Here is a 15,239-nt window from a genome sequence, read left to right as displayed (position 1 = left end):
GTCGGCTCGTTATATATATATCGCTGCAGCATCACTGAGTGTGACGGTACCTTAAAGCAAATAAGGACATTTTTTATCTTTCTTATCTTTCTAGAAGTTAAGCAGGTTTTCTCATGAACTGAGTACATTTTGATGACTAGGTCTTGAAATAAAAAATAGTTTCACAATTGGATGTGTAAAAAAAAAAAAAAAAAAATGTTCCTGTGCTGAGATAATCTTATAAATGTGCCCCTGCTGTGTCCTGTGTGATGACTGTGTCTGATCGTGCAGGGACATGGTCTGATCATTCCACAGCTCCTGGGCAGGGGAGGAAGCAAAAGAGCGTATACAAATAGGACATCAGGGGATCACAGATGATTCTTTCTGTGAGGTAAAGCATTTACTTCCTGTTTTCTTGTTTTTAAGCAGGCAGAGAAATGTTTTAATTCACAGAAAGCAGCATCTGTGAACCTATGAACAATCTCAATATTCATGTAACAAACTACCAAGTATCCAAGAAGTATCGTTTCTCCTTTCGGAGATTGACGTGCTGAGCATGCTGAGATGAGGATACTTAAAGCCGCAATGCTCCTCTGGGAAATATGCTAATTATGCAAATTGTCTCTTCAGTGAGGAAAAGAACTAGAACTCTAGTGCCACGTATTGGAAGGTAGCAATCCTACAAGTCAATGTTGACCCCTTAACGAGTCTTTGTCACATGACTTAGGATAATAGCCAAACCAGAATCTCAATTTGCAGACACTGTGTTTCGGGGTACTGCCCCTTGTCAGTGCAAAGTGGAGATCTGGTTTGGCTGTGTGAGAGGCGTCCGACCGATATCCAAGAAGTGTCATTTCTCTTTGAGGAGACTGACATGCTAAGCATGCCGAGATGAGGAGACTTAAAGCTGCAATGCTCCTCTAGGAAATATGCTAATTATGCAAATTGTCTCTTCAGAGAGGAAGAGAACTAACTTAGTTTTCTTCCTCTCTGATTGCTACCTTCCAATAGGTGGCACTAGAGTTCTAGTCCTCTTCCTCTCTGAAGCGACAATTAGCATAAACTACCAAGTGTAATATATACAAGGTGTAAATATTTCAAGTTGCTGCTGTTTTCGTCTCAAACCCTTCCTTCATCTTCTTATGACCCTGTTGCTAGCAATCAATAATTTTTCCAAATTGTCCAACTTGTATAATGATAAAGAAAAGTAATCTACCAACAGATGGAACATGAGAGTCGGCAGGTCCTGTTTAGGTGGAATTGGGTTTTAATATTGTTATTTATCACTGATCTCTTGTATATGCCATGTGTTATCTGTACAGCATATTTGGTTATTTATAATACACCTTGTTTTATTATTGCTACACAGTCCTCCTGGAAAGGGTACAAGCAAAGAAAATCCTACACAGACAGAATAAAACTACTACAAGGAAACATTGTCGGCATTGTCAAGGTATTAAATTATAATCAAAATCCAATAACACAAAGATAAAAAAAAAACTTTTCATAATGGTTACATGGATGAAATAAAATTATGTTCTATTAATGAAAAATGGGCAAGTCTATTATGATCCATATACTAGTACCAGCTGTTACCTACTGCAACTTACCTGTCACTAATGATCCCAAAATGTGAAACTGGATTAATACAACAAAGGTGTTCCACAAAAATGTTCCAATAAGTAAGGCTACTTTCACACTTGCGTCGGTACGGGGCTGTCGCAAACCGTCGGCCCGACGGACAGTATGTTAAATGTAGCACAATGTGGGCAGCGGATGCAGTTTTACAACGCATCCGCTGCCCATTTTGCAGTCCGGGGAGGACGGGGCGAAGTTTCGGCCGCGCTTGCGCGGTCGAAAATGGCAGACACAACGCACAAAAAAAATTTACATTGAACTTTTTTTGTGCGACGCGTCCGCCAAAAACACGACGCATCCATTGCACGACGGATGCAACGTGTGGCCATACTTCGCAATGTGTCGGTAATACAAGTCTATGGAGAAAAAACGCAACTTTGCAGGACACGTTTTTTCTCCAATACGACGCATTGCGACGTACAGCAAACGACGCAAGTGTGAAAGTAGTCTAAGGAGAAAAAATAAGACTTGCAATATCTACTTTCAAAACTTTGAAATTACCCGGATCCGCCAAAGGACCTTTTTTAAGGGGTTGTCCACATGTAACCAGACTTGTTTATCAGCCATCTCTGTAAAAAAAAAAAAAAACACTGCACATGCGAAATTTCAATTAGAGGAGATGGGTCAGGCCGCACACTCCTCCATCAGCTGCCTTTTTATGAAGAGGAGAACTGTGCAGTCTGTGAGGAAGGCTGCGCAAACAAGTACAGGAGGAGAACCTGTGATACTTACATTTGTTTGCATTACTAACCTGTAAGTCCCCAACACTTTTGCGGACAAAAAAAGATAAAGTGGCAAAACCCTTAAAGCTTTTTGTCAGAATTTGTCTCTTCAAAAGAGTAAAGGAGAAATCGTGAAAATTGTAGACTAAAATACTTTAATTGATTTGAAATCTCTTGATTCCACCCACATTATCTATTATTGGTCTCTGGCTTCCCTTTAACTTTACAATATACATGAATTGTGTGGAGTAAAAAATAAGCAAACTGATCAGAAGGCTGTCGATCTGATGCTATTACAACAAGAAAAGTCATTGATCTTGTGAAGAAAATCCCATTAAGTCATATGGTTCTCATCTTTTACTCTGTTAGCGACCCTTGCTATGAAAGTAGATGACCTAGGCAACTATTCCTGCATCTGATGACTTGAGATATCTGAAGCTGGATCCACTCTCCTCAGCAAATCACTCAGTCAGTGTAAGGGCTCATTCAGACGAACATGTTATACCGACATGTGCTGTCCAAGTAAAAAACAGCCAGCACACTGATCAATATAATTCAATATGTCTGTGTGAAAAAAAATCGCACCATGCACTGTTCTCTTCTGTATATCGGATGAGACTCGCTCATTCAAGTCTATAGGTGGGAAAAAAATAAAAAATAAATAATACATCGGATTCCATACGGGACATCCTTATTGCATTTTATTTTTACATATACATTTTTATTATTAACCTAGAAAATTGCATTTGATCTTGTACATTATAAGATATATAAATACAGATACTGCATGGGATGTTACGCAGATGTAAGATAATGGCACATGGATGAAAATCGTCCTTTTTCTGGTTGAAAATCTGACAAATTTTCATCTCCTTCTCTGAACCCGGCCAAAGTTTAAAAAGATGATGTCATGACACCCTATTTTTCAGTTGAAATCAGTCCAAAGTCACGACACCCTCTTTTCAGTTTGAAATCAATCTGACTATTAGCTGGTTGGTGGGTTTATCTTCATCAGATTTTGCCAACAACTGCAGAGGAAATATGGCGACCACCAGCTAAATCCGCATAAATTCAGCCACACATGAACCGCTCGGAGCCTTTAGAATTTTCTGAGGTAATAAGACTGAAAGCCAGTTACGCAAGTCTTGCCTTGAGAACATTGTGAGTTGAGTTGCCATCTTTGGTGCTTCAGAACGTACCGTACATGATCAGACACATGAATTGTCCATTACGTTCCTGATGTGTGTAAATGTGTCATTTAGATTCAGGCATGGTACCGGATGATAAAAGCCAGAAGAGAATACAAGAAGAAACAGAAGTTTTACAAGGACCATGTATGTTATTTCTTTACCACAAGACTTAAAAAAAAAAAAAAAAAACCACCATAAATTAGGATGTTAAAATAACAGCTGCTTTTCTCTGTTTAGGAAAAAGAGATCGTTAAAATCCAAGCATTTCTGAAGGCCAACAAAGCCAGGGAGGACTACCGGACATTAAGTAAGTAGCAGCATAGATTGTGCATGCGATGGGATCACCAAATTAAGGGGACAAATCAAAACAAAAATATTAAGGTCCATAATAAGACTAAAACTTATCCTTCCCTTTCTTCTTCTGACTTCAACGCCTGAGGAAGCAACAACACAGGTGGTGATACACATCGGGTCCTTTCCTCATCTTGTATTTCTTTGCCTCAATTCTCAGGTTTCTCTTTCATATTTACCCTACTTCTTTTAAATCTCTGACTTTGGTGGTCATCATTATGGCAACATGTCTTAACCTAGGTTTATAATGCTTTGTGGGCACTGATTTTTATATTGGTGTGCACTGATTTTTATATTGGTGTGCACTGATTTTTATATTGGTGTGCACCTCATTGTACTGACAGCACAGACATATACTGGTTGCATATTGTTGATGTAAATTCCTGATGTATTGATATGATGAACTCATTAATTTTTCTTTGTTACCATCATTGTATATTCATTCTGGTTATACTGTGCATGATTTTTTCCTGTAGAGTATGCTGTATATTGTGATTCCCCAGGCTGATGATTATAGGTGTTAGTCTTATTTTGAACACACCTGGTAGTCTGTTTTCAAGTAGATTATTGGCTTTTTAAAATGTTTTTAATATTTTATGTTTTATTTGTCCCCTTGTTATAATACAATATTTCTTAATTTGGTGATCCCATCACTTTTTGCACACTTATTGTTCTTGTATTGTTAATATTATTTATGCATTTTCACTAATCCCGACCTATTAGATATTGCCCTGAGAATTTTATTTTCTATGGATTGTGAATGTCATATAGAAGAAGGCAAAGTGAACCTTCTGCCATATTTTAAGTCCATAAAGTCGCTATGCCAATCTACCTGAAAGTAATAGGTTTCTGAAGATAATCTGTCCTTTACAGAATAAAGTTTAAAATGGAATTATAAAATGGCATATGCTGAATATTGATTCATCTGGGCAGAAGGGTTACATAGTAACATGACCTAGTTAGCAAAGCTGAAAAAAGACATTTGTCCATCCAGTTCAGCCTATATTCCGTCAGAATAAATCCCGAGATCTACGTCCTTCTAAAGAACCTAATAACTGTAAGATACAGATGACAAGTAGAATTTTAATTTTTCCAGACAGCTTTTTAAAAAAAAAAATCAGACCACCAATGTTTTTTAGGGACACATAAGAAAATCATAATAAATCATCAAGATCAAGTAGAGATGGGAAAATCTGGCAAAAATTAAAATTCACCAATTTGTGAGAATTTTCCCAGGAAATTCGACTTGCAGCAAAGCTATACTCTGCAAATTGGATGTTACAAAAATATATTCAAAGTTTACAAAAATCCATATTCTACAGAGTATGTGTTTTTTTTTTTGTTTTTTTATTTACTCCAAGCTAGAATCAAGCGAATGTTTCAAAATTCGGTTTCAATTATGATCAGCAAAGAATGTCATTGGAGTCAATGGGAGTAGAAATGTCCGAATAGGGTACCAATACGGCATGAATATGGCAAATTCAGATTCTGTGACCGATTCCGAACATATTTGCTCAACTCTACTCCAGGCTAATTCGGCTAAATGGCTCATGTCGTGATCTTTAGCTACATTAGCTTGGATCGAATTGCAAAAAAATACATATCCCAGAGAATGCTGATTTATTGTACACTTCATGTAGAATTTAGTTCAACACGCATAAAGTCTATGTGATGCATGCACAGAACCTATAATCCCGATATAAAGACATTAGCTGTATTCACATGAACTGTAACATGATGACAACAAAAAAGAAAACATTTATCCAGCTTATAAAATAAAAACAACAAAAAATGGACACATCAATTTTTTCAATGGGTGGGGTAAAAATGACCATATGTTTACGGACTTTCCAGGAATTTCTTTGATATGACAATAAATAACTGGTGAACAGAGAAAAATCTGTCCTCAATGCCAGCGTATTATTAGCAGATATTTCATCAGCAGGTGTTTGATGGCCGGAAAAACTCTGCTTAAAATACGTGCATTTTTTCCCCATTTATTTGAATGGGTGAAAAACGCTGCAAAACACAGAAAGAATTGACATACTGCAGTTCTGAAATGCTTCAAGTCTTCAAGGAATAAGTGAGCAGCTTGTGCATGAGATTTCAGAAATCTGAATTACTTTACTGGTAGAATATATCGTTGTGGGTTTTCGCTGCAAAAACGCATCGTATGGACAAGCCCTCAGTCTGATCATTACGCTTTTGTTTCTGACTTTTTTTATTTTTTTTTTCCATAGTTTGCTCAGAAAACCCACCTCTGAACGTCGTGCGGAAATTTGTCTATCTCTTGGACCAAAGTGATTTAGACTTTCAAGAAGAGCTGGAAGTGACCAGACTAAGAGAAGAAGTAGTCACCAAGATAAGGTCGAATGCACAACTGGAAAAAGATCTCAGCCTTATGGATATTAAAATCGGCTTGTTGGTGAAAAACAGGATCACTCTCCAGGTTCGTGTTATTGGAATTTTTTTAAAATTTTTTCGTAAATTCAGGAAACAGAATGGCACTCCCATAATATGTCTGGAGAAATGTCAGAAAAAGTATAACCATACATCCTTCCCTTGTAAATATACCCTGCAGGATCAGCTCACTGGTCAGATAGGTGTGCTGGAAATAGTAGTTCATAGTCACAGCCTCGCATTATTAAGAAATGTGGAAAGCTATATTCATTTTCTGTAGGTTAATGGGCCTGTACAGGATTAGTAAAACCTGCCTGAGGTAGGTCACACTTTGCTGTCCTGTGGTTATAGATTGACGCGCAGCCAAGAACCACGTAGCCGTGAGGCATCTTTTTTATGTACCGTATTTACCAGTACCTGCCGTGAGTGAACTGAGCCGCTATCTACAAACAGTGCCACACCTGTCTGTAGGTTACATTTAGTATTGCAGTTGAGCTCTATTAAATTGTGTGGCACCACTTTTGAAAGAAATTGACCATATTTTTTTCCAATCCTGTTATACACAAAAGTGAAATAAAGCAAGTAATAAAGAATATTAAACATTAGAGGAATTTATATACCATGTAGATATGTCCTCGTCGAAGGCCTATCCAGGGCAGCATAGCCATCTCACGAGATAGTGTTTAACAACACTGAGCAAAATTATTTGCAGCATCCTGGTCCAGCGACCACATAAGTATCCATGGTGGCAGCTGGTGGCAGCTCAACCAAAGCCCTATAAACTTCTTATCACCTGCTGCCATTATTGATGTCTCCTCTGGTTATAAACCCATTGCAACATCATAACTATGGCATGACGTGCCACACTGTGACGTCATTACATCACAGGTAGTGATGAGCGAGTATACTTGTTGCTCGGCTTTTCTTTTCCCGAGCACGCTCAGGTGGTCTCCGAGTATTTGTTAGTGTTCGGAGATTTAGTTTTCATTGCCGCAGCTGAATGATTTACAGCTACTACCAAGCCTGAGCACATGTGGGGGTTGCCTGGTTGCTAGGGAATCCCCACATGTATTCAAGCAGGCTAGTAGCTGTAAATCATTCAGCTGCAGCGATGAAAACTAAATCTCTGAGCAGTCATAAATACTCGGAGACCACCCGAGCGTGCTCTGGAAAACCCGAGCAACGAGTACACTCGCTCATCACTAATCACAGGGTCTACAAATCCAAAGAGGCGCCCATGATAGTTGGAAGCTTGCAGCGCTTTAGTCCAGCTGCCCCAGACTGCCAATGTTACCCAGACTGCCAATGGATCCAGGGTCCTGATAATCTGTCTGCTCAACTCTAAACAGGTCCTGTCATCAGAGGTGTATATAATGGTTTCTCCTTCGCCTCATTGGGGGACACAGACCGTGGGTGTATGCTGCTGCCACTAGGACGCTGACACTAAGTGATACAAAAAAAGTTAGCTCCTCCCCTGCAGTATACACCCTCCTGCTGGCTCTGAGCTAACCAGTTCTTGATTAGTGTCTGTAGGGGGCACTTGGGTCTGGTTCAGACCCCATCGTTTTTATTTTATTTTGAACTTTTCTGTAAATTTTATTTTTTAATTAACGGAGTGAAGGGGGCGACGGATCCTTTCAAGGGTCCGATCTCCCGCACACAATCAACAAGCGAGAACGCGGAGTGTCGCCTCCTCACATACCCTCTCCTGTGACGTGGGAAGCCATGCCTGAGCTCACTTTAGGGGAGATGGTTCCTTCGGGTCCCGATCTCCCCACACCAGCAACGGCCGAGCACATGGAGTGTCGCCTCTATGTATCCTCTCCTGGAGCCAGGCCTAATGCCGGACAACTTGCCCAGTCCACCCGGACTGAACTCCGTGGCTGTACAGAGGCCCCTCTCTATGGCGTCTGAGCAGCCCCCACTGTCCCACCACTGTTAAAGTGGATGGCACAAGGAGGCGGACGGTTCCTCTCCACCTCCCTAACAAAGGGATAGTGGATTGAGGGTTATCGCTTTATCCCTGCATCATCCACGCTGCAATACCTGACCTGCAGCAGAACAGCAGTGCGCGCTTTCCTCGGCGCTGAAACCCAGTCATCCGCGTCGGTTCCATGCCGGGACGCGCACCAATGGTGAGTGGATCCAGTCGGCGATGGGCCCCTGCAGTGGGATATTAAGATGGCTTCCCTGTGGCCCACTTCCCTAAGGTAACGCTCTGGCCGGCTGCAAAAATTTAGTCCCCGGCTTCGGCCGATGTGTAGGCCGCATCCAGGAAGTCGCGGCCACACTATGGTGCGCTAAGGCGGCTCCACCCAGCTTTTCTGGCATTTTCTGTCTGGCACGGGAGCATTCACTTTTCTCGGCCCAATGCCCCTCTATTTTACCCCTGGTATTGCTCCCGCCGGCTGCAGAAATTTAGGCCCCGGCTTGGGCCTATTCATGGAAGTCACGAGGCCCACATCGCGTCTGTGGCTCCGCCCCAAAAAGGCTCCTCTCGCTCTCTGCGAGACTTTATCACCTCTGCAACTTCCGGTGGCCATCTTGGTCCACCCGGCCGGCAGGGGTGATGTTTTTTTTTGCATTAAAGGGGCACAACAACTCTGCAGCTGGGTAAGGAAGCACTGCCCTCTTCCCTCCTGTACTTACATGAATGACCTGTATTGTTCCCCGGTCTTAATAGAGGCACATGACCAGTATTCCCTGGTCTCAAAGGCATATGACCAGTATTCCCTGGTCTTAGAGGCACATGACCAATATTTCCTGGTCTTAAAGGCACTTGACTAGCATTCCCTGGTCTTAAAGGCCATAACCAGTCCGAAGCCGGTTACCCTAAATGAACTCAGGAACCCTCCGCCACCGGTCCCAGCTTATCCCAGAGTACTTAGTTCCCCTGAGTGGGCTTCATCACTGCCACGTCCCATGGCTTCTCTGATCAAGAGATTGAAGCCCTCCATGAACCCTCTGTGGCTCGGAGTGCTCACAGGACCGATATATATGGTTCCACTCCTACATGGGAGCCGTCGGCTAGCAGGGGCCGCAAGTATTCTAGAAACGTACAGGTGTCTACAAAATGGAAGCTTCATTTCCTGATCTCCCTCACCAATGATTTGCTGAGAACAAAACTCTGATATGGATTGGATACTGCCTTGGATCTGGACTTGCCAGAGCTTCAGAAAAGGATGGATTCGCCTATTTATATCATCAACCAATCTCTGTAGATTTATGAGGGCTATGGTTCTACTCTAGGTCATACAGTGTCCCTTATAAGGAGACTAAACTCCCTCGCAGAGCATTTGTCATTCACCCGGACAGGGAGCGTCCGGATAAGGGATTCACTAGACAGAAGCCTCTGCAGGCGCGGTATCCTTTTTCAGCCAATATGCAAACACGTGCGGTGTCCCCTCCACGTATACCCCCTACGACGTGGGATGCCATGCCTGGTCTGATTCTTAGGGGTCACGGGTCATTTTAAAGGGCACCGATCTCCCCACACCATCAATAGACGAGCACATGGAGTGTCGCCTCCATGTATACTCTTCTGCAGCCAGGCCTAACACCGGAACCAGCCCTGTCCACCCGGTGACCTGAACTCTGTGGATGTACAGTGGCACCCTTTTTTGGCGTCCGAGCACCTTTCTCTGCATCTCCGCTATTTAGCAGATGATGCAAGAAGAGGGTGGTGGATTGAGGGTTCACCATTTTAACTCCGCACTATCAAAAGATAGGAGGGATCAAGAGAAGGCTTGTCCTGACCTTATGGATGCAGTCGCGCATTCTGCCACTTGGCAGATTAACCGGGTAGAATCTCCTGTGGTTTGTCTACCAGTATTCCTGCCCGATGGGTCATCAATTAAAATTACAACGGACTGTCAGATAGCAAATCTGGTTCGTTCCGTCTTGCAGCCTCGAGTTCAGCACTCCACCCTTCCTTAGCCACCGCATGGGTTGCTAGAGCAATGGTCTCCTGGTCGGAGACCTTAACTACTTTGATTCACATCAGTAACCTTTTCCAGAAGACAGTACAGCTGGTCAATCAAATTTCTTGAGCGGGAGACTAGCTGGTTCTTGCCTCTCGAATGCAGCTAGTTGCGTGGCGCTGTCAGCAGCAAATGCCATTACACCCAGAAGGGCATTATAGCTCAGAGTATGGAAGCGTACTCTGCTTTCAAAAAGCCTCTGAAATCACTCCCTAGGATCTCATGTTTCCTATAGACCCAACCAGCAGTGGAAGAATTGTCCTGGACGGTCTAGATCTAAGGGATCTTGGTTCCAAAAAGGGGGACCGAAAAGTAAGAGCGATCCTGGACCTCAAACTTTTACCAAGCTTGACAAGGTCCTCCTTCTTTGGATGGGGTTCCTCCACTCAGCCATTACTTTAACGGAAATAGGGTGGAGTTTCTGGCATCCACCGACATTCGGGATGCTTACCTTCACATTCCTATTTTCCCCTCTTCAAAAATTCCTTTGCTTTTCCATTCGCAAACAGCATTTTCAAGTCACGACCTTGTCCTTCAGACTTGCTACCGCATCCTGAGTGTTTGCAAGGGTCATGGCGGCTGTCATGTTCCTCTTGCACCCTATAGGCATGGTCATCCTGCCCTATACGGTCAACTTTCTAGCCACTCTTCCAGGACTAAGCTGAGTCATCCATAACAATTGCTATACCCTCTCTCCCTCCTGGTCTGGCAGCTTCATCTAGACAGGTTTTTCCTCTTTTCCAGCCCAGCAGATATCCTTTTTGAGGATGATCCTTGACACTTCCAGAGGGTTGGTATTTCTCCCTTGAGATAAGGCCATGGCCCTTCAACTCGGAACTCTCTTACTTGATCACTCATTCCATTCGATTTGCTGGGAGGGTCATGAGGAAAAATGGTGACTGCAATGGAAGCTGCTTCCTTCGCTCTACTCGTTTTTGTAGGTCAATCTGGCTTTCAGAGGGTAGTCTCTGAGCTACTTCCTCATCCAGGGGAGTTCCTTCCGGTTCAATGATTATTAGTGACTACCGATGCCAGCCATCTTCTCCTGATCTTTGTTCTGGGGATCCGAATGATACGGCTAGTCCTACAGCAGGTCCTCTGCCTTCTGGCTGGTCACCCCATCCGAATTCAATTGGATAATGCCACGGCTGTGCCATGTGTTAATCATCTAGCAGGTACCCACGGTCAGGCATCATGGACGAGGTACCTCAAATTCTCTGATGGGCCGAGATCTATCATTCGGTGATCTCGGCAGTACACATCTCTGGAGGAGATCTCTGGGCAGTAGACTTCTTCAGCCATCAGGGTCCCGCCTCAAGTGAATGGGAACTTCACCCAGAAGTCTTCCATCAGATCTGCCTTCACTGGGGCACTCCAGATGTAGATCGGATGGCATCCAGACTGAACGCCAATGTACTCGTATTCATGGTTCGGCCACAAGATCCAAAAGCCATTGCAGTGAATGCTCTGGTTCTTCCGTGGTACCAGTTTCCATAACCCCCATTCCCCTACTTCCGAGAGTCGTTTGGAAGCAGGAAGGGCCCCAGTGGTCCTGGGAGATCCGCACGGACGACGTTAGGTTTTTCGTTTGCGGAGCTAGTACTTTTCCGTCTTATTGCAACGAAACTGCAAGTACGGACTTTCTCGCAGGGAGTTTTCACATGTGGACCTTCCCTTCCACATACCATTAGATCTTTGGGACCTTAAAGGGAACCTGTCACCTGTCACCCCCCCAGGCATTTTTAACTGAAGGAGCCCCCTTGTGCTGCACTAATGCTGCATTCTGTCAAGGTGGCTCTTTTAGTTGGTGTCCCTGCCAATGCTGAAATAATGATTATTCTAATTTGTCCCTCATACCTCTAATTTGTATGGGGGGCATGACTTTCCCCCTGACACAAACTCCTCCCAGCCATCACTCAGAGCCACCGGGCTCCGCCTCCATTTTCTTCATGAACGTCCCCGGCGCCTGCGCTGTAAGTTCGAAGGGCAGCGCAAACTGCGCATGCCCGCAAAGAAAAAAAAATTGGTCCTGGGAGTCTTACAGTAGACTCCTTTTGATCCGGACAGACTTTACTATCAGGAGGTCACCCCTTTTTTCTCTGCGATCTCATCATTCTGACAAGTCTTCGGAGCTAGACGCTCTTGTTCTTTCAGACTTTTTTCCTTATTACCATCAAGGCAAAGCTGTCCTCAGGCCATCCCCGTCCCTTGTTACCATGGTGGTATTGTATTCCTAATGTTACGAGGGCATCGTTCTTCCCTCATCTCTTTCGGCACCGGTCCACAAAACGAGATGGGTTCTCCATATTCTTGATGAAATGAGTGCTCTGAGTAGGTATGTATTGTGCATGGCGTCCTTCCGAAGGTTGGACACCTTATTTGGGCTTCCTGATGGTCAGAGGAAGGCTTCCTGATGGTTACAGGAAGGGTTTTGCCATTTCATCGGCCATGTCAGCCTTGTGGATTCGTTACACCATCCAGGAGTTCTTCCGGGTTAGATGTCAGCCTAACTCCACTCCACTCTGTCGATCGAGGTTTCTTGGGCTCTAGGCACCAGGCGTCAGTAAAGCACGCCTGCAAGCTTGCGGGTTCATCCAGTCCACATGCAGTCTTGAAGCACTATAATTCCCAGACTTCCGCAGATGTGAGTCTGGGTAGGCCGACTCTGCAGGCTGCGGTGGTGCTCTTGTAAGTAGCGGTTACACAGGGCCTTATCTGATGTTGTACCCACCCAGGGACTGCTTTGGGACGTCCCACGGTCTGTGTCCCCCAATGAGGTGAAGGAGAAATAGGGATTTTTGTGTACTCACCGTAAAATCCTTTTCTCCGAGCCATTCATTGGGGGACACAGCTCCCACCCTGTTATTAGCTTCTGCTTGATTTATAGTTTGACATGCTATACTCTCATATATAATTTGACATGCTATACTTTGTTGTTATTGATCTCCTTCTGCTTTTGCACCAAACTGGTTAGCTGAGAGCCAGCAGGAAGGTGTATACTGCAGGGAAGGAGCTAACTTTTTTGTATCACTTAGTGTCAGCCTCCTATAGGCAGCAGCATACACCCACGGTCTGTGTCCCCCAATGAATGGCTCGGAGAAATGGATTTTACGGCGAGTACACAAAAATCCCTATTTTCCGAGCCCCGCTCAACCTAAAAAGTTACACAGTGAGATGAATGCCTTCTTAAAGGACTACCTACCCAACAGCAATTATGAGCTTGATGTCCCAGAGGAGGAGGAGTCCTAAAATAATTTGGTAATGCCTTAAAGAATTAACAACAAGATTTTTATTTCATAAACTGTCCTAATGACCTATGTAATTATGTGTAAGTGTATTACTGTACTTACCGATCACCATTTTCTCCAGTTTCCAGCATCGCGCTAGCCCTCTTCTTGCCCACGTGACCTGCAAACATACTAAGCTGCTCCCACAGTAGTTTGTGTCAGTGGGAAGTCGCCTTCTCCACGTAAGACTATGTAGCTTTACAGGCTTATATCGAAGGACGTAGCTCCGCAACACACAATGGTCACTGTGCAAGCAAAGAAGAGGATCGCTCATGTGGCACCGGAGCTGGGCTGGAAACCCGAAGAAGACTGTGATCTCTTAGTATAGCAATACACTTACACATCATTACACAAGTAATTAGGACTTCTTTGAGTGTGACCAAATTTCAGCTCAGAGCTTGGTTTCCAAACTATTGTCATATATTGTCAAGTCAGTGGAAATAATGATTATTGGGTACTAACACAGATTCCGAAAAGGGGATTTCAGGATCATAAAAAATGTGTTATTTCTTCCAAAAGTAAAGCCGAAGGTTATGTGTAACACTGGTAATTCCACAGATTTACTCTACTCAATATAGGGGAGCTGGAATACCAGAAACAACCAATGATCAGGAGTGGCGCTGTTTTTTTTTGAACAAACGCTATTTTGTGATGGACTGAAAATTATTACATGAGTACTTGCACCACCTCTTTTGAGGGCTCCTTAATTTTGGTTGTTTAACAGGAAAGATTTTGGAACTCCAGTCTTACCAACTTCTAGTTGCACAGAGTTATTGAATCCTAAATTGCTGAACTTTTTATCAACCTTCCCCTTTTCTTCTTGAGAATGCCCTCAAATTTCCTCAGAGATCATTGTAATTCTTATCAGCATAAACAATGACCCAGCTTCAGCTCAACAGAAAATCCCTTGATATTGAGGGCCAGTATGAAGAGGTAACCCTATCAGGGCCGACAACCTTGTGTGTGTGTGAAAGAGAATAATTACATCTTAAGAACTGACTGTGCCATGTAGTGTGAAAGTTGTATAACAGTGAGGGTATGGACGCATGGGTCGGATAAATGGTGGATTTTACTTTACATTTCCCTGGCTCTGCAGCATGGTGTCAGACAAATATGACATGCCGCAGATTGCTGATTCCTGGCGTAGAGGAACAATATATTTAGGCTGGAGATATGTACAAGTGATTAAGACAAGATGTTTAAAAAAAGTAAAATAAAAGTTGATTTTTTTTTTTTAATTAATCAGAAAACTGCACCATTCACCAGGGAAAGTCCGCTCTGAACTTATTGAATGTTGTGTACATGCATATCGCTGAACATAGAGATCTGTGTACCTCTCTGCAGGATGTTGTGTCTCACAGCAAGAAGCTGAACAAGAAGAGCAAAGGGCAAGTAGAGGAGATGCTGACGGTCGATAAGCAGGGTATTAAAGGACTCAGCAAAGAGAAAAGGAAGAAACTGGAAGCATACCAGCATCTGTTTTATCTTCTTCAGGTATGTGAATCAAGAGAAAATAAAATCGAAGGAAACCAAATATATGATATGTAAAAAGCGATGCATTTAGGAAAAAAGCTCTCTTATTTTCTGCCACTTTGTCAGTGGGCTGTCACTAGAATTGTAGAAAAGTAAGGCTATTCAACTTAATGGGGCCGAGCTGCAAACACAACTAATAGATAAAAATGTCATCTCTGG

At 43.2% G+C, this 15,239-nt stretch overlaps 1 protein-coding gene across 2 annotated transcripts in view; it reads left to right on the top strand.

The window, feature by feature from the left end:
• IQGAP2 (IQ motif containing GTPase activating protein 2) overlaps positions 1–15,239 on the top strand; it is a 416,134-nt gene that overhangs the window by 349,959 nt on the left and 50,936 nt on the right. For both annotated transcript variants that reach the window (XM_069750108.1, XM_069750099.1), the window contains 5 exons: positions 1,349–1,432; positions 3,602–3,673; positions 3,767–3,836; positions 6,121–6,329; positions 14,892–15,041. In XM_069750108.1, coding sequence (XP_069606209.1) covers positions 1,349–1,432; positions 3,602–3,673; positions 3,767–3,836; positions 6,121–6,329; positions 14,892–15,041 — 585 coding nt within the window. The remainder of the gene's footprint in view (positions 1–1,348; positions 1,433–3,601; positions 3,674–3,766; positions 3,837–6,120; positions 6,330–14,891; positions 15,042–15,239) is intronic.

This window comes from Ranitomeya imitator, chromosome 1, assembly GCF_032444005.1.
Source record: "Ranitomeya imitator isolate aRanImi1 chromosome 1, aRanImi1.pri, whole genome shotgun sequence".
Taxonomy (NCBI): Eukaryota; Metazoa; Chordata; class Amphibia; order Anura; family Dendrobatidae; genus Ranitomeya; species Ranitomeya imitator.
This window is presented reverse-complemented; position numbering and strand designations above follow the sequence as displayed.